The sequence below is a fragment of the Hemibagrus wyckioides genome, linkage group LG11 (genome assembly GCF_019097595.1).
Source record: "Hemibagrus wyckioides isolate EC202008001 linkage group LG11, SWU_Hwy_1.0, whole genome shotgun sequence".
NCBI lineage: Eukaryota > Metazoa > Chordata > Actinopteri > Siluriformes > Bagridae > Hemibagrus > Hemibagrus wyckioides.
The window spans coordinates 7,002,102-7,022,186 of record NC_080720.1 but is presented as its reverse complement, the minus strand read 5'-3'; the positions used below and the strand labels follow the sequence as shown (position 1 = coordinate 7,022,186).

At 38.9% G+C, this 20,085-nt stretch overlaps 2 protein-coding genes and 1 long non-coding RNA gene across 5 annotated transcripts in view; 1 reads left to right on the top strand and 2 right to left on the bottom strand.

The window, feature by feature from the left end:
- Positions 1–111: 111 nt before the first annotated feature.
- LOC131362163 (uncharacterized) lies at positions 112–4,777 on the top strand. The gene is made up of 2 exons (XR_009206132.1): positions 112–2,337; positions 2,424–4,777. It is a non-coding gene; the product is annotated as an uncharacterized LOC131362163 (long non-coding RNA).
- Positions 4,778–5,065: 288 nt separating this feature from the next.
- hsd17b7 (hydroxysteroid (17-beta) dehydrogenase 7) lies at positions 5,066–12,902 on the bottom strand. Its single transcript, XM_058403984.1, has 9 exons — positions 10,626–12,902; positions 9,479–9,682; positions 9,268–9,360; positions 8,843–8,957; positions 7,807–8,001; positions 7,078–7,182; positions 5,744–5,800; positions 5,495–5,593; positions 5,066–5,368 (listed from the first exon to the last, which is right to left on the bottom strand). The coding sequence occupies exons 1-9, from the start codon at positions 10,916–10,918 to the stop codon at positions 5,267–5,269; spliced, it is 1,263 nt and encodes a 420-aa protein (XP_058259967.1). The 5' UTR covers positions 10,919–12,902; the 3' UTR covers positions 5,066–5,266.
- A 598-nt stretch (positions 12,903–13,500) lies between these two features.
- ddr2a (discoidin domain receptor tyrosine kinase 2a) overlaps positions 13,501–20,085 on the bottom strand; it is a 40,158-nt gene continuing 33,573 nt past the window's right edge. Inside the window, exons 8-17 of one of the 3 annotated variants that reach the window (XM_058404077.1) lie at positions 19,774–20,014; positions 19,589–19,651; positions 19,328–19,464; positions 18,507–18,720; positions 17,469–17,677; positions 16,741–16,868; positions 16,452–16,649; positions 15,509–15,743; positions 15,266–15,415; positions 13,501–14,161 (exon numbers count right to left, since the gene is read on the bottom strand). In XM_058404077.1, coding sequence (XP_058260060.1) covers positions 14,030–14,161; positions 15,266–15,415; positions 15,509–15,743; positions 16,452–16,649; positions 16,741–16,868; positions 17,469–17,677; positions 18,507–18,720; positions 19,328–19,464; positions 19,589–19,651; positions 19,774–20,014 — 1,707 coding nt within the window. In that variant the 3' untranslated portion in view covers positions 13,501–14,029. The remainder of the gene's footprint in view (positions 14,162–15,265; positions 15,416–15,508; positions 15,744–16,451; positions 16,650–16,740; positions 16,869–17,468; positions 17,678–18,506; positions 18,721–19,327; positions 19,465–19,588; positions 19,652–19,773; positions 20,015–20,085) is intronic. The other 2 variants (XM_058404078.1, XM_058404079.1) reach the window with 2 other exon arrangements.

Genomic DNA, 20,085 nt, shown 5'->3' with positions numbered 1-20,085 from the left:
TGGCGCGCGGAGGCTCATGGGAAATGAAGTCATGCTCAGGCTGCAACGAAAAACAGGCGTGTGTGTGTGTAGGCGAGCGGATTTTACTCCTCATTCCTCTGTAAAGCGTGTATACTAATAATAAATGCGCAGGATCATGTGAGCATCACAATAATAAGTAAAAACAATAGATTCAAAATCGTCACTATACGGAATACAGAGAAATCCTCGCAGTGTAGTTCTCATATGATGTGCTCCAAGGCAATAGGGATAAATGCACTGATCGGGCATAACATTATGACCACCTGCCTAATATTGTGTTGCTGCCAAAACAGCCCTGACCCATCATGCACTGACACCTTTCTATCATGAACTTCTTCAGCAGTTTGAGCAACAGTAGCTCGTCTGTTGGATCGGATCACACGGGCCAGCCTTCGCTCCCCACGTGCATCAATGAGGCTTGGCCCGTCCATGACCCTGTCAACGGTTCACCACTGTTCCTTCCTTGGACCACTTTTGATAGATACTGACCACTGCAGACCGGGAACACCCGACAAGAGCTGCAGTTTTGGAGATGCTCTGATCCAGTCATCTAGCCATCACAATTTGGCCCTTCATCAAACTCGCTCAAATCCTTACACTTGTCTATTTTTCCTGCTTCTAACGCATCAACTTTGAGGACAAAATGTGCCTAATATATCCCACCCACTAACAGGTGCCATGATGAGGAGATAATCAGTCTTATTCACTTCACCTGTCAGTGATCATAACGTTATTCCTGATCAGTGTAAGTCAATTATTGTAATGATGTATACGGTATAAATAAGTATGTAAATACTATTTATATAGATATAAATAAGTTATTGAATAATATAGAATATAAAGTGCAGCAGAATGTAAACATACTGAGTATTTTAGCCTTATTCCAAAATGGATTAAATTCATTATTTTCCTCAAAATTCTACAAACAATACCTCATAATGACAATGTGAAAGAAGATTGTTTGAAAACTTTGAAAATTTATTAAAAATAAAAAACAGGGAAAAAAAAAAAATCACATGCACATAAGTATTCACAGCCAGATTTTGGATGAGAAGGCCTGGCTCACAGTCTCCGCTCTAATTCATCCCAAAGGTGTTCTATCAGGTTGAGGTCAGGACTCTGTCCAGTCAAGTTCCTCCACACCAAATTCACTCATCCATGTCTTTATGGACCTTGCTTTGTGCACTGGTGTTCAGTCATGTTGGAACAGGAAGGGGTCATCCCCAAACTGTTCCCACAAAGTTAGGAGCATGAAATTGTCCAAAATGTCTTGGTATGCTGAAGCATTAAGAATTCCTTTCACTGGAACTAAGGGGCCGACCCCTGAAAAACAACACCTGAATTCAATGTTTTGAAGGGGTGTCGTCCCAAAACTTTTGGGAATATTGTGTACTCTATACAGTATATAGTACTCCAGGCATAAGGACGGATGAGCGATACGTACCACCACGCTGCTCTCAATTCTGATTGGCCGCAGCAGCTCTGACAGCTTTCTGTAAGGAGATGTTTATGTAGCATTTCTGGAAGGAGTCTCCAGTGTCAGTGTATTGAAACAGTTTAAGGTGCAACTTTACATTTTCATTACATCCATTCTCTGGATTTAAAGTCCCCTTTTCGCATCGAAAGCTGCATTTTTTCACGTTATTGAGTGAGATGAGTAGCTGATGAATTTTCTGGTAAAAAAAAAAAGAAGAGAAAAGAAAAGCAAGAGGAAGAACAAAACGTATAAAAAAAAAGTCTTTGACGTCACTAAATCCAGGATTATAGACCTATTACATTTTGAATCGTATAACCTCCCGAGGCGTATTTGCAGTAGGCCAGCTCAGATAGCCCTTTTTTCTGCCAGCCTAATCATTATCCTTTAATATTCCCCTTGAGCCTGAAGGAGAGTTCACCTCCATCACACACACTCGCTCTTTAAAAATGTCTAAAATGTCGGGTCTCATTAAGGAAGCAATGATCGAGTCCTACGCCCTGATGATCTTGGTGATGGCGGCGTTTTTCGTGTACTTCTGTGGCATGGTCTGGGCGTTCAGCAACCCGAAACTCAGCGGCGCAGAGGACGAAGAAATCACGCCGGAGTGTGTGAGCGAGACAGGACAGAGCGAAGGAGTTTCTTTAGAGCTGTGTATGAGGCATGGAGAGATGAGAGACTGGAGAGGACATACACCACATGATCGCCCGGTGATGCTGGACATACAGCCTTACAGCGGATATGTTAATTACTTTTATGATGTGGATTAAATCCGAAAGGTGACAATTCCTTTCCAATTCAACATTTCATATGAAGAAGCGGTGAAAAATCAAACTCCTGAGGTAAGACACTCATGTTTTCACTCTATTCCATTTTTCTTATATTCATATCTGTTTATTTGAATTGACTTTTTTTCTCATTTCACCAGGTGGCAGATCCTCTACAATAATCACACTTACCGAAAGATCATCACTGGATATCCATTTCAGCATTGTAATTTTCAATGAACATTTTAAACAGCGGTGTGTGCCAATATCTTGACAAATTGTGCTTTATCTTGTCTTTTGTAGTTTTGTTAGCTGCTTATAGAAAGCCAAAAATCGATACCAAGTGTGAAGTGTCTTGTTCGTTCTTATAATAGATGTCGTTTCTTGGACAAGAATAGCATCAGCACGTTTTGGAGCGAGTATAATTGTTTAAAGGGTCCCTGCTTTGATCCTGAGCTCGGGTTTCTCCAGTGTTCTCCATACGCCCTTCCAGGTTCTCCAGTTTCCTCCCACCTGCCAAGAACATGCCTGTAGAAGGACAGGCTGCTCGAATTACCCTCTCTGACTGAGTGTGTGTGTGTGTGTGTGGACTGTGATGGACCAATTCATGAGCTGTTGAGCTGATAGGATGGGACAAATGTAAAAATATTAGTAATAAATATCAAAATATCAGTGTTCTCAGGCAGTATATTTGTCTGCCTTTACATGCACATGAATGTAATATGGAGTTGTCCCGCCCTTTGCAGCTATAACAGCTTCAGCTCTTCTGGGAAGGCTTTCCACAAGGTTTAGGAGTAACCCCTAACCCCTAACCCCTTGCTTTGTGCACTGGTGTTCAGTCATGTTGGAACAGGAAGGGGTCATCCCCAAACTGTTCCCACAAAGTTGGGAGCATGAGATTGTCCAAAATGTCTTGCTATGAAGCTGAAGCATTAAGAGTTCCTTTTACTGGAACTAAGAAGCCAAGCCCAACCCCTGAAAAACAAGACCTGAATACAATGATTTGGAGGGGTGTCCCAAAACTTTTGGCAACATAATGTTTATTAATGTTTGATCTAGGCTGAGGGAGAGAAAGCTTCCAGCCATTCCCTCAGTATACAATGATTTAAATATAAAACGATTTCATAAATCCACAAGACAGATCTTTTATGGCATTTAAAATAGTCGTAGTAGCTAGGTGGTTAAGGTGTTGGGCTTCAAATCCCAGAACCACTAAGCTGCCACTGCTGAGCCCTTGAGCAATGCCCTTAACCTTCAGCTGCTCAGAATAAATGAGATAAATGTAAGTGTCTGGATAAGAGCGCCTGCCAAAAGCTGTAAATGTAATGAATTGTTTTATGTCTGAGGACTCATTTGCATTTATAGTGAACTTTTTAGGATAACAACTCCTAACAGAGTTCGTATCAGTAGCAGATAAATAATGACACAGCTCCCAAACCTATTCAGAGAACATTATGGATTATAATGTCAGAAGCGATGAAGTATGAAGAAAGAGAAATGCAGGCATAATGCGATCTTCATTTATTCTTCTGGGTAAAATCCAGACTGAAATGTTGTACACATTTTATTTACAGTACTCTAGGTATAGTGATGAATGAATGATGTACAGTATACCACAGTGCTGTTAAAGGCTCAATTCTGTTTGGTCAGATGTTGGTGTTGATTCATTTTCTACAGCAGCAGCATCGTTCACATCTCTGCTTTCTGTAAGGAGAGGTTACCAGTCCCTATAGGACTGCATTATTTTCGCTATTTTCGCTTTGCGTTATTTCATTATTATCACAGAAATAAACAGAAAGTCAAGCAAATTCTGCGATATTTTCGAGGAACTTTTTTGAAATGGCTAAAGGTTTTCTGGAGATTTGGGCCGAGACGTGTCATGTAAGGTCATCACCAAAGTCATTACATACACCAATCAGGCATAACATTATGACCACCTGCCTAATATCTTGTTGGTCCCCTTTTTCCTGCCCAAACAGCCCTGACCACAAAGGGGTGTCCACAAAGGCATGGACTACATCCATGAATGTGTGCTGTGATATCTGGCATCAAGATGTTAGCAGCAGATCCTTTGCGATTTGAGGTCTCCAGGACTTAAAGGATACTTTTGATAGATACTGAGCACTGCAGACCGGGAACACCCCACAAGAGCTGCAGTTTTGGAGATGCTCTGATCCAGTCATTTAGCCATCACAATTTGACCCTTCGTCAAACTCGCTCAAATCCTTACACTTGTCCATTTTTCCTGCTTCTAACACAAAGGACAAAATGTTCACTTTCTGCCTAATATATCCCACCCACTAACAGGAGCCATGATGAGGAGTGTTATTCTCTTCACCGGTCAGTGCTCATTATGTTATGCGTGATCGGTGTATTACGTATGTGCTTTTAAAAGATGTGATTTATAACAGTCAAAACGGTAACAAAGCTGTAAATCTTCTGGATAGCTCTGCAGTAACATCACAAACTGCACTTTTTCATGTTCATGAGAGAGAGAGAGAGAGAGAGAGAGAGAGAGAGAGAGAAAAGAAACGACAGATTAGTGACAGAACAATTGCTTATACTAGTGCTATAACACTAGCAACAACAGGAACTTGTATTGCAGATATTAAATTCAGCTATAAACTATATATATAATAAACACTTCAGGACATGCTGTTATCAGAAACTAATCTTCAGGGTGCTTACATCACACACTCCTGTCAGGAAGGATTGTCCTATAACAGCATGCCTTGTTGTGTTTATTACAACTTCAGTGAAATAAACTCAGTTAAATTTTACAGCAATAGATCGGAGTCACATGGAGGTTTCCTAAATATTTTATTGCTGGAATGTTTTTTGAAATGTTTGGATGAAATTAAACCACATAAGGCACGGCGGTGTATGGTCCGTATACTTGAAAAATAAAAAAGCTATAATAACTACAGAATACTGAACAGAGTTTCTTAAGAATAAAGTAGTTGAGCAGATCTATTTCAACGTAAAAGCTTAAATACTTCATCATTTATTTTGGCTTTTCTTCATCTTTCAGTCTATGCCTCATGGTCTTCTCCATTTCTAGAAGCTTCTTGTAAAGTGCTGCTGAGGTAGCGTCGTCAATATCCATCTAAAAAATACACAAAGAAAGAGAAAATTTCACATGACCAAGCGTCTTTTCATTCCACGAGTGTTTTTTTAGTAGTAGATGTGATCATGTAGACATGGGATGTGATACAGGACCCGGAGTTCTGACCTTGCGAGGCTGTGTGTAATTGTTTCCCAGTCCGGAGGTTAGACTGTGGTATTTGACCATCGGATCCAGTGACTCAGGTTTCTGCTTGAACAGCCAAAACTGCAATATAAATAAAACGCATATGGATATCAACCTTGATACATAACCTTAAAAGAGCCTGTAAATTCAGAGAAAAGTGTTTAATTTGGTGTTGTGTGAATGGGGATGGGGTTGGATGTATGATGGGGAGGAAGAGGAGCGTATACATACCAAAGCCTCGGCTCCATTGTAAGGCGTGAGGGTGAAAGTGTTGGTGAAGATTCTTATCTGATCAGAAAGAAGGAGTGGAAAAAGAAATTATAAATGGAGTGAAACAATTTATGACACGCTGTTAGAGGAAAAGCACTCTGGATTATTTTTTTCCATTTCTCATACACCAGCAATTTTCCCAACAATATTATTTTTTATTTATTAATGAACACAGCATTTGTTTTAACATATATACACTACATTGCCAAAGGTTTTGGGACACCCCTCCAAATCATTGAATTCAGGTGTTGTTTTTCAGGGGTTGGGTTCGGCCCCTTAGTTCCGGTGAAAGGAACTCTTAATGCTTCAATATACCCAAGACATTTTGGACAATTTCATGCTCCCAACTTTGTGGGAACAGTTTGGGGATGATCCCTTCTTGTTCCAACATGACTGTACACCAGTGCACAAAGCAAGGTCCATAAAGACACGGATGAGTGAGTTTGGTGTGGAGGAACTTGACTGTCCTGACCTCAACCTGAGAGAACACCTTTGGGATGAATTAGAGCGGAGACTGTGAGCCAGACCTTCTCGTCCAGCATCAGTGCCTGACCTCACAAATGCACTTCTAGAGGAATGGTCAAAAATTCCCATAAACACACTCCTAAACCTTGTGGAAAGCCTTCCCAGAAGAGTTGAAGCTGTTATAGCTGCAAAGGGTGGGACAACTCCATATTACATTCATGTGCATGTAAAGGCAGACGTCCCAAAACTTTTGGCAATACAGTGTAGTTACATTTAATGTTAGTTCATGTTAGTTCCTGTTATCACTTATATAATAAACAGTCGTTTTCTAACCAGACGCTCTTTTCATCCCTCTCTTAAAGTTAATAATCGCAGCTTGTCATGTTTACAAGAAATCCTAAAACATAAAGGTCCAGAAGACTAGCTGTTAGAAAGCGCAGACACTCGAAACTCCTTCCACAAATTTAAGAAAAGTCTCTTTCACTATCTCACTGATGATATGTTTTACTGTGTGAGATAGCAAGCTTTTTATAATCCACTTATTATTAGCTTTACATGATGCACATCTTCCACCGTACAAGTCTTTGTGAAGGAGAGGTTGCTATAAAAACGATGCTATCTCAGGAAAGTATATCGTGCCGTAATTGATCACAGCATTGATGTTATATCCTCCAGCCACATAAATCTGTGAGTGGCTCTGCAGTCAGCACTACTGTCCAATCTTCTGGTACAGAAAATGAATCAACATTTTCTGACCGTTTGAGAATTCAATGGCGTTGTGGTGTAAATATATGCAGACATCACAATAATATAGATATGTAAAAACTTACCAGCCACATTATTGGCATGATAAAGGTCCAGAAGAAGGAGGGTAGGATGCCGTATGTGAGGTTAGTCATCACCAATCCGGGACAGATCACTGATGAATACATTCCCTGGAGGACACAAAACCAGTCTCTGTCAGATGTCAGGGGCAGCAGATGAACAGCCTCAGGGTGAATGATGTGAGCGATCACTCATGCTAGACGTTTCTGTGCTTTCCTGGTAGATGTGAATCAAGGTGCTATTACATGGCAATGGACTGAAGTGGACCTGAAATAGAAGAGGACCCTACTCCAAGACAGATTGAAGTCTAACAGGCGATCACCAGGCATTTGGAGAAATGTTCTTACACAAAATTTGCACTGTTTGGCCAGTGGAGAAAAATGTGTGAAACTTTTAATCCACCATCCCGACTGTGAAGCACGGTGGTGACAGCATAATATCTTGAGGGTGATGTGCTAGGAGGGTGTCTGGTGCACGTTAGAAAATAGATAGCATCATGACAAAGGAAGATTATCTAGAAATACTGAAGCAACACACAGTTACACAGAAAGTTGTTGTAATTGGATCTTGCTGCAAGACAAGGACGAAGTGAAATCATCACAAAGCCCTGTGGTAAGACCTCTGAGTTCTGAGGTCTCTCAGGAGGAATGAACAAAATTCCCAGCAAAGTTTTATGAATAATTTGGAAAGCATTTGATTGATTGATTGATTGATTGTCACTGAGTTTTATTCACCTGGCTGTTATAGCGGCGGTTCAGGGCCAGGCTCAGCAGGTCAGATGCGTATTTAGAGGAGCTGTACGGTTCTGCGCCTTGCTGGTGCTGCAGGTCATCGAGACTGAAAGCAGAGCGGCGTGCGTTGCTAGACGAGGTCCAGATCACCCGAGAGCCGTGGCCTGGTTGGCATAACAGGGGCTCCAGTTCCCGTACCTACAGTGAAAAGAGACATTGAGCTTCATTCCATATGCACCACAAAGAAAGACAAGATAAGACAGGATTTAAGCGAGTTGGACGAAGGGCCAAATTGTGATGGATAGACGACTGGATCAGAGGATCTCCAAAACTGCAGCTCTTGTGGGGTGTTCCCGGTTTGCAGTGGTCAGTATCCATGTGGGATGTATATATAGCGCTTTTTTGTACTTTGATTACATTTTTATATATAGAATATTTCATTTATATTTTACTTTTGAGTATATATATATTTATACATTCTATATATAAAAATGTAATCAAAGTACAAAAAAGGTGCTAGGGAACAAGAACTGGTCTAAACCTGAACCAGTGGTGCCTGAGTTTCTATATTTTCTTTATTTTAGAAGGTGAAAGTGATTTATTTATGTTCAACATTGTTGGATCAACCACGTCTCTACAAAACAGAAGGACACAGAGACTGTGTGCAAGAAGAAAAGAAAAGACAGACGGACAGAAACATAAACCCTCATGGTCACTATGTGTTCCTGCTGTAGCAGAAAACCGACACTTCTGTCCTGCAGGCTGACTTGCTAGATCTCCTGCAACTTTAATGCTGATCTGAACCACAGTATCTCCTTCAGCATCTGCTGCAAAGCAGCTCTGTAACTCTGCCTCAGCCTGAATGATCAGTTTGATAAAAAGAAGTGAAAGAAAAAGAACTGAATTTAAAATAATGCCTAACAAAAATATACGTAATAAAAGACAGCCATTTTATGATTGTACCTGTCAGACCCGCAGTTAAACAGACATAATCATTTTCACTGGCTGACAAATCTGTAATCAATTTGAGACTACTCACCAGTAAGAAATGGCCGAACAGGTTGGTAGCAAAGACTTGTTGTAGACCGTCAGATGTGACGTCGTCTTTCTGCGTCAGTAGCCCTTCTCCAGTGGAAAACATGTGGACTGCTTTACTGTCAACAAATCCCAACCATAAAATAATTTGAACTGTATTTAACATCAAATATACAATGATCAGGCATAACATTATGACCACCTGCCTAATATTCTGTTGGTCCCCCTTTTCCTGCCCAAACAGCCTTGACCCATCATGCACTGTGTATTCTGACACCTTTCTATCGTTAACTTCTTCAGCACTATTTACATTTTAGTCTGCAATCATACTGGAATCATTATTCTCACATCATGCTATTTTTGCTCCATGTTTTGCTTCTCTATTGCACTCATGAAACATATACAGAGAAACGTATGCAGGATCCGTACCCAGAAAACAAGCCTTTATAGAGAGCCCTGAAATCCACCTGTGGACTAGGCATGATCCCAGCGTTAAGGTAGAGGTAGTCAAGCCTGTTGTATCTGTTCCAAAATAAAAGCTCAGAATTAATAACAATGCATGTTAGCTGATCAAATGCAATAAAAGACAGTGGACTGGACTACGCTCTACACTCTACATGGACTCCACTACAACTTTTACCTCTGCCGGATCTCCTGGGCAGCTCTGAGGACGGAGCGCATGTTTCCCACATCTAGCCGAAGGAGAGAAATGTCAGCTTTAGGGTGAGAGACGAGTAAGGACTGACGAGCCGCAGCAGCCCGCTGCTCGTTCCTGCAGGCTAGACACAGCTGCAGCTGAGCATCTTCACGTAGGAGGCGCTCACACAGGGCCAGGCCTATGCCGCTGCACACACACACACACACACAGCATTAAGTGTTGAGCAGTTTTAATACCTTTTAAAAAAATATTTTGTGTCTGAGGAGCAACTGAACACTTCCAGAGTTCTTGCAGTACTCTCTCTCTCTCTCTCTCTCTCTCACACCCACACACACACACACACAGCATTAAGTGTTGAGCAGTTTTAATACCTTTTAAAAAAAATATTTTGTGTCTGAGGAGCAACTGAACACTCCTAGAGTTCCTAACTCTCTCTCTCTCTCTCTCTCTCTCTCTCTCACACACACACACACACACACAACAACAGATGTCATAACGAGGTGCTAGAGAGGTGGAACAGAGGGCACAAAGGGAACTCACACTAGATAAGGGGAATAACCCCATATAAGTTGGATGAGGACGAGGACGCATGTGAACACACACACACACACACACTTCCAACAATGTTCAATATTATCACAAATAAATATTAGAATGCAGTTCATCAACTGCAAAATAAATAAATAAATAAATAAATAAATAAATGAATGATTTTATGTTATATTTAAATAGTTAAAATACAAAGGCTAGACCTGATTAGAAATTAGACATTAGAAATTATTTTCTACTATTACTGGCAATTATTTTGGCACATATTCTGCTTCATATATAAAAACTAAATAAATAAAATAAACGTTTTCTTCCTTTTATGTTTACACACACACACACACACACACACATATATATATATATATATATATATATATATAAATTGACTATTGTTAATTTTTTTAATTAAAAAATTATATTCCTGCCTTCTTTATTCAAACATGTACATAGAGTTTATTATTATTAATAAATTACTAATGAAATATAATGTATAGTGTAAACTTTTATAAATTAAAAAATAAATTTATAAAACTTTTATAAATTAAAATAAATTTTATAAATTATAAATAAATATATTTACCTGTTCGCTCCGGTCACCAGGACAACCCTCCCCATCCTCCCCATCCACCACACTGCTCTCAGTCCACACTGAGACCTTGGACTCTGCCGCGGGTTTGTACTTCCGGTATTCGCACCGCCTCTATGGTGTGATTGGATGTCATCACGGCATCCACCAATCACATGCATCCACTCCCTGACATATTCACGCTGTTGACCAATGGTGTTGAGGCTGCAGTCAGCCGAGCAGCGTGCGCGAGCTGTTATTTGATGACAGTGTTGATGAGCAGAGAGAGAGACATTACACTTCAACATTAAAGTCAAATTTATTTCAACTTACAGATGTTTGTACATAAACAAACAAAAAAAAAATCATCTGGAGCTGGATGAATAGAGAAGATGAGACAATTATTTTATAGTAGGGACAAAAAGGTAAAAAGTACTTTACATAATAATAATTACACAAATTTGAATGATGATTATTATTATTATTAGTAGTAGTAGTAGTATCAACAATAATAATAATAATAATAACAACAACAACAATAACAATAATCTTCATCATCATCATCATCATCATCATCTTCTTCTTCATCATCATCTTCATCACCATCATCATCATCATCATCATCATCATAATCATGATCATCTTCATCTTCATCATCTTCATCATCATCATTTTCATCATAATAATCATAATAATCATCATGATCATCATCATCTTCATAATAATAATAATAATAATAATAATAATAATAATAATAACCTAATAGGTACAAAGCACTTTTTCTTGTGTCCAAGCATTCAAATAAAAAATGAAAATAATACTAATACTACTACTACTACTACTACTAATAATAATAATAATAAAAACATAAAAGGTTTACTTATAATATATACATTTTCCATTGAGTAACATGTTTTGTTCCAGAAGTAAAAACATTTTTGTAAATGGACTTAAATAAAAATAAAATAAAAATTGAAACACGACTGTAAAATCATGAACAGAGAAAAACATACATCGATCAGGCATAACATTATGACCTAATACTGTGTTGGTCCCCCTTTCATGCACTGCGTACTGTATTCTGAAAGGTGTCTATCAGAACCAGCATTAACTTCTTCAGCAATTTACAGCTGTTGGATCGGATCACACGGCCGATCACAGCCTCCGCTCCCTACGTGCATCAAGGAGCCTTGGCCGTCCATGACCACTGTTCCTTCCTTGGACCACTTTTGATAGATACTGACCACTGCAGACCGGGAACACCCCACAAGAGCTGCAGTTTTGGAGATGCTCTGATCCAGTCGTCTAGCCATCACAAATTGTCCCTTCGTCAAACTCACTCAAATCCTTACACTTGTCCAGTTTTCCTGCTTCTAACACATCAACTTTGAGGACAAAATGTTCATTTGCTGCTTAATATATCCCACCCACTAACAGGTGCCATGATGAGGAGATAATCAGTCTTATTCACTTCACCTCTCACTGCTCATAATGTTATGCCTGATCGGTGTATTTCTGGTCAATGGTATATGTTTTGCGGTAATTTCTCTTTTATAGTCCCTCTATCATAGAACTGGCTATGAAATTATTTTAGAGTCGATTTTAAAATATTAAATAAAACAAAATTAACATAAAAAAGCACTGATTCTTAAATTTACAAACAGAGAAAATATTACATTTCATGTCAATATCATATGCTGTGTTCATTTTATTTATTTATTTTTTTCAATTGGAGAAAGCAGGAGTTGGTGAAAATATATTTGATATAATAACATAATAATTCAGAACACTAAACACATACATGGACACAGAGAAGTAAGACACTAGCACTAGTCCGACACTAGTTTGGGCACAGTTAAATAACAAGCAGGAAGTTATCATATAAGTCAAGAAAACTGATTCCTGTTCTGACACCAAAAATCCAACTGACCAGACCCGAAGACCACCGGAAAAAAACAAAAAAAACACCATCAACACAACCCAGGTCATCCACAGAGAAATAAACACAACCATTACATTTTATATCAACCTTTATAGTAATTACATCTAAATCTAGATGATAGGCAACATCACTGTTTAATAAACTGATCTTTGCATGTGCAGCGCTTTTGGCATCCCATATCACATCCCGTATCCCGTAGCAACTCCATCACAGTTGTCATAGTCCAACTTAACATTACGAATCCAGTACTTATTTACCCAAACATCCTTTTTCTTTTTTTTTTTAATAATAATTTCAGCTATTTACAAGGTCTTAAAGGTTCAATTTAACATACAAGCAAAATAAAGCTTATTTATATATATATATATATATATATATATATATATATATATATATATATATATATATATATATATATATATATATATATAATATTAATTTGGTATTATTTGCCAAGAATAGTTTGCATATTTATCAGGATACAAAATATAAAACACATAAAATGAAAAGGAATAGATATGTAGTGAAATGATAACATTACAAAGCAAAGTCAAATAATAATAATAATAATAATAATAATAATAATAACAATAATAACTACTTTTACTTCACACATTGAAGCAATAAATGTCATCTAAAAGGTGAAAAAGTATTAAAAAAAACTATAGCGTAATACATACAGATATGAACACAATAGTTTTTGCTTTAAATGTTCAGCAAAGTCACATATTAGCAAAAAAAAAACAAACAAACAAAAAAACAAATTCCAAATCTAAAAAAAGAATAACAAAAATATTAACACTGGTCATTTAAAAAAAAAATAAAAAAATAAGAAGAAGTCCATGCATGCTTGGGTTTGACCCACTTCTTTAAAAAGTGGTTATTAAGTTGACGAAAGAGCCTCTTAAGCTGTTATGTATAATCGTCACAATACTCTCTTGATGACTGAACATTAATGTGACAAAAAAAAAAAAAAATGAAAAGTCTAACTTCATTAAGAAAGAAATCCAAATTCTTATTTACATTCAAGCTGTCTGCTGATTTAACATACTAGAAAAAAAAATTAAACATGTTCTTGTGTCAAAAAATTTACTTAACATTTTTTATTTGATGATTTTAATTTTTTATTTATTTTTTTTATTTTAATTTTAATTTAATGACTATTGGTTCAAGCGTTTTTTTGTTTTTGTTTTTGAGTAAGAAATAAACAAATACCAAAAAATAATAAAAAATCTTTACAAATATGAAATCATTTTTCTTTATCAAAAGTGCCTGAACTCACTGCTACATTTTAGCTTTATAATCGTTTACCTTGTCCCACTCCTAGGTGGATTAAATATGACTGTATATATAAAATCCCTGTTGGCTTTACTCAACTGGGTACCTTTCTAAAGCGTGTGTGTGTGTGTGTGTGTGTGTGTGCACGGTTTGTCTATCCTGCTGGCACACGAAAGCGTCTCTGACACAGGAGCAGACATTAAGGTGTATTCTCCAGCAGTATTCGAAAGATCTCCTGAAAAGACGGTCTCTCTTTGGCGTTCCTGTGCCAGCAGCTCAACATGAGCTTGTAGATGGGGTCGGGACACATGGGCGGCTGCGGCAAGTAGATCTGAGAACATACAAAAGCGTACTCATTAGGGTTACGGAATAAAAAGTTAAATACGGAAAGTTAATATCAAATGTTGTGGTGAATTAGACACACAGTCTTGCTCTGTGTTAACTGTAGACTTTAAAATCTACATTATTTCATGCACTAGTCTACATTTTGTAGCCACTCAGACACTGAGCAGGTCTTGCTTGATAGACTACATTTGCAGTAAGTAGGAAAGTTTAATGATGTACAGCTCGTGCACACGTCAATATAATATCCATTTATTTTGAGAAATGGGAATTTTATCGGTTGTACACCGATCAGGCATAACATTATGAGCACTGACAGGTGAAGTGAATAACACTGATGATCTCCTCATCATGGCACCTGTTAGTGGGTGGGATATATTAGGCAGCAAGTGAACATTTTGTCCTCAAAGTTGATGTGTTAGAAGCAGGAAAAATGGACAAGTGTAAGGATTTGAGCGAGTTTGACAAGGACCAAATTGCGATGGCTAGACCACTGGATCAGAGCATCTCCAAAACTGCAGCTCTTGTGGGGTGTTCCCACCTGTCATACACTGTGTATTCTGACACCTTTTTCTCAGAACCAGCATTAATGTCTTCAGCAGTTTGAGCAACAGTAGCTCGTCTGTTGGATCGGATCACACGGACCAGCTTTACTCCCCACGTGCATCAATTAGCCTTGGCTGTCCATGACCCTGTCCCCGGTTCACCACTGTTCCTTCCTTGGACCACTTTTGATAGATACTGACCACTGCAGACCGGGAACACCCCGCAAGAGCTGCAGTTTTGGAGATGCTCTGATGCAGTCGCCTAGCCATCACAATTTGGCCCTTGTCAAACTCGCTCAAATCCTTACACTTGTCCATTTTTCCTGCTTCTAACACATCAACTTTGAGGACAAAATGTTCACTTGCTGCCTAATATATCCCACCCACTAACAGGTGCCATGATGAGGAGATCATCAGTGCTATTCGCTTCACCTCTCAGTGCTCATAATGTTATGGCTGATGGGGGTATAATGTAACTTCACTGATTCACTGAGTATATATTGAAATCTTTCATGCTGTTTATCTCTTCAGAGCTATAACTCATCTACCTGTCGCCTCTGGTCCCGGAAGAACTCTCCGGTGTTTTCGATGACCTGCTCATCTGAGAGCTGGGAGTACGGCTGCTCCTTGCAGAATGTCAGTGTCTCCCAAAGCGTCACACCGAACGCCCAAACATCACTGGCGGTGGTGAATTTACCCTGTAGAGGACATTTCAATACAGCTAGTTATCTATAAGTCTATATTTGTGTGTTGCTGAGAGAAAAAAAAATAGATTGCATTGAGAATCTCACCAGGAGGATGCTCTCCCAGGACATCCAGCGGATAGGCAGCACCGCTCGGCCCTGGATACGGTAGTAATCTCCGCTGTACAGGTTCCTGCTCATGCCAAAGTCAGCAATCTTGATGGTGTAGTTCTTTCCCACCAGGCAGTTGCGAGTGGCGAGGTCTCGGTGCACAAAGTTCAGTGATGAGAGGTACTTCATGCCCGAGGCAATCTGAGCGGCCATGTGCTGCAGGTTACTGTAACTAAAAGTCAGTTAGAATAATACAGGGTTAGTACAAGTCTACACCTATGAAAGAAATCGCATACTTCATTTTTTCAAATAGGGAATGATGTGAATAATATCTGACCTTGTGAAAGAAACAAACATGAAAATGCATTTTTGGAAAACAGAGAGTGAATAAACCCATAAATATGTGAAAATAAATTAATCATGTGTATAAAATACACATGAAAATAAAGAATTCATGTGAAAAAAAAAATCAGGTGTAAAAATGACACACGGAAAAATGAATCATGAAAATAAACAATAATGTGTAGAAATTACATGCAAAATAAACGTATAAAAATTATTCATGAAAATAAATAACTACATAATAATAATAAATAAATAAATAAATAAAAGCATTTAATTTCTACACATTATTTGTTTATTTCTACATGGTTAATTTTTTTTCCCATAAATTACAAATAAAAATAAATGAATTGTGCAAAAAAATTAAATATGAAACAAAAGGATCATGTATTAAAAAACAACAATAAAACAGATTCAGTATTTGTGAAAATAAATTAAAAATATGAAATGATTAAAATCTGAATTTCACACGTAAATCATGGAATTATTCAGTTCTTGTGTCTTATCTCAAAGTGTCTATCTCTAAGTAATGTTTATCTCTAAGTATAGAAATGAAACACCATCAGTTTCACTGTAAAGGCCGAGTGTAGATGTGTACCTGACTGTTGGTGCGTTGCTGAGAAGGGCGATCATGCCCTCGGGCTCGTGACGGGACAGGAACTGGTTGAGATCCCCGTTCTCCATGTACTCAGTGATCATGCACAGGGGGTCGGAGCTCATGCACACCCCCAGCAGCCGGATGATATTGGGATCTTTCAATCGTGACATTATTTTGATCTCTTTCAAAAAGTCATTTCTGTTACGGAGACAGAAGAGACGTTGTTTAATTGATAACAACAGTGACGTGATGACTACAGATTCCACCTGAATAACTGTGTGCTTTTTACCTGGCATTTTTATTTGCATCAGCTCTTAACATTTTTACAGCCACAAGCACTGTTTGATTCTCACTGACATCATATGAGAAGTCTTTATCCATGAACTCCTCCATGTCTTCTGCTTCACAAAGATGCACCTGTCACAGAGACATACAAGCAGACAAAAGACTGACTGATCAGGCATAACATTATGACCTAATGATATGTCCTAATATTGTGTTGGTCCTCCTTTTGCTGCCAAAATAGCCCTGACCTGTTATGCACTGTGTATTCTGAAACCTTTCTATCAGAACCACCAACTTCTTGAGCAACAGTAGCTCGTCTGTTGGATTGGATCACACGGGCCAGCCTTCTCTCTCCACGTGCATCAATGAGTCTTGGCCGTCCATGACCCTGTCGCCGGTTCACCACTGTTCCTTCCTTGGACCACTTTTGATAGATACTGACCACTGTAGACCGGGAACACCCCACAAGAGCTGCAGTTTTGGAGATGCTCCGATCCAGTCTTCTAGCCATCACAATTTGGCCCTTCCTCAAACTCGCTCAAATCCTTACACTTGTCCATTTTTCCTGCTTCTAACACAACAACTTTGAGGACAAAATGCTGTCTAATATATCCCACCCACTAACAGGTGCCATGATGAGGAGATAATCAATCTTATTCACTTCGCCTGTCAGTGATCATAATGTTATGGCTGATCGGTGCATTTCTAATCATTCAGGCTACTGGAACTGACCTCTCCGAACTGGCCCTCTCCAAGCTTCTCCTTAAACGTGAGCAGTTTTCGGGGAAATTCTTCTATAGGGATGTCCTTTCCTGACAGCAGGTCCATGGTGACAGCTGGCACGGCGTAGGTGTTTCCCCCTGTTACTCCTTGCAGATTAACGATGTCAGCCTCGGCGTAATGGGGAGCTTCTTGACTGCTGGACTGAGTGGACTTGGATGCTGTATAGTGCAAAGTGAAAACTTAAAAGAAAGACAACTGAAAGGAATGACTGCTTATTATTTCAGAGGAAATCCATACATAATATTCACACATAGGCCTGTAATGAATTTTTTTAGCAACCTACATTATGTGCTGGTGATTTTATGCTTTTACAGAAATGCAGTAAACATACCAATAGTAAAAAAAGCAAATGATGGGCTTTATTCAGCGTCTGTGACTTAAGTTAAGACAAAGAAGACACAAAATCTTTGATTACATTATCATCAAATCATTACATTACATTAAATGTGCTTCTAAGAGTGAAAAAACAATTTCAATATAAACTTCTCACTAAACACAGAACATGGTTCTCTATCTTTAACTCAGGAATCAACAATATAAACTATTATGAACAACATAACAATTATTATGAACAATATAACTTTTATTTTTATAGTTGAAATGGTTGCAGTTTTCAATTTGTGTATATAAAAATAGTATAAATTTTAAAATAAATCTTAATAATAATAATAATAATATTTATTTATTTATTTATTTATTTATTCATTCATTCATTCATTCATTCATTCATTCATTAAGCACTATTCTTTAAATATTTTCTATATATTCATTCTATATTTGTTAATTCATTTATTGACTAAATATTACAACTGCCCACAGATATCCATTACAAGTGAGTTTCACTTTTTTGTCCTGACTATAAAATAGGGCAGTTTACTCGTGCCAATGAATCCACTGAAAGCCACTGAAACGTTTACTTGTGCCAATGAATCTTACACGCTGCAGATGCAGTGAGCTTGGCTTATTCTGTTCATAAGCAGAACTCACCAGTGTCCTCTGAGACCTGGGAGACATCGGGCAGCTTGCGGACGAGGCGTGAGGGCTCCTGGTAATCTGCTCCAAGCGGGAAGATGCGCTCATAGGCGGAGCTGGACTCCTGCTCGCTGGCTGCTGAGGAGGTCAGGTTGTTGTTACAGCTGAAGGCCTCACTCTGGATCGACAGACTAGCAGTTAGCTCGTCGTCGAGCATCCTCCGAGAGACCTAAATATAAACAGAGGAAAAGAAGAAGAAGTATTTTATTATTGCCACACAGTACAATACAGCACAGTGAAAATTGTTCTTCGTATATCCCAGCTTTGGAAGTTGGGGTCAGAGCATAGGGTCAGCCATGGTGTAGCACCCCTTGAGCAGAGAGGGTTGAGGGCCTTGCTTAAAGGCCCAACAGAGGCAATGCAGGAGCTTGAACCCTGATCAACTACCCAGCCACTTGAACCAACACTGTCCTAACAGCAAAGGATGTCCAAAGAGCAGAGAGTATTTATAGTGCTAATTGAATTGTGTTAACTGATACCTCGAGCATTTCCGAGCAGATTTGTCTGAGACATTCTGTTTCTTTGAGTCATTCTTACTACATTTACATTTCTAGCATTTGGCAGATGCCCTTATCCAAAGCGATCTCATTTTATACAACTGAGGGTTAAGGGCCTGGCTCAAGGAGCCAGCATTGGCAATTTGGTGGACCTGGGATTCAAGCTCACAACCTTCTGATGTACATGTATACAAGAAGGTGTGAGTGTGGACATGGAGGCTGTGTAAACTGGGAGTCAGAGGAACGAAGAGAAATAACTCATCAAACAACACATCTCACCTTCTCCAACACCTTCTGCCAGACCTGCCTCCAGAGTATGATGATGATGATGGCCACCAAGATGAAGATGATGGCCACCAAACAGCCAATGAGAATTCGAGTGTTGCTGTCATCTACTTTGTGAACAGGGTTTTCCCCTGAGGAGGGGATACAAAGTCAAAAGAAGAGTTAGAGTTAAGAAGCAGGGGGAAAAGATTTAGTGGCTCTCTATTGTGTTTGAGCACAAAGAGTTGAATGGAAATGATCAGTAGGAGGTCTAACCTGTTGGGGTGTTGGGTGGAGCACCGGTCTTGGGGGGTAAACTTGTGTTGTACATTGCTGTGTCTGGAAAAGTGAATGAAACCAATTGATGTATAATATCCTCGCATTTTTGGTTACAGTGAATCGTTCAACAGCAAGAAAAATACACGTTTGATTTCTTATGCACTGGAAGTATCCATGCTAACCTGACTGGAAAGTGATCTCACTGAACATCATCCACATGTCAGAGAAGTAATATTGACACTTGATGGCACTAGCCATATGGTTATTGAGGGAGACGGTAACGAAGCGAGCGCTGGGGTTCCCATCGTCCATCACCGGACTGAAAGACACGGGGGTCGGCTCCCAGTCCGAGTCTGAACGGAAATAACACACCACTTTCTGGAAGACCTTCACTCTTTGAGAGAACATGTTGTTGCAGTGCACCTGAAAAAAAAAGAAGGAAAAGAGAAAAAGACAGAGATATAAAGGAGAAATCTCTCATGCAGAATATAATG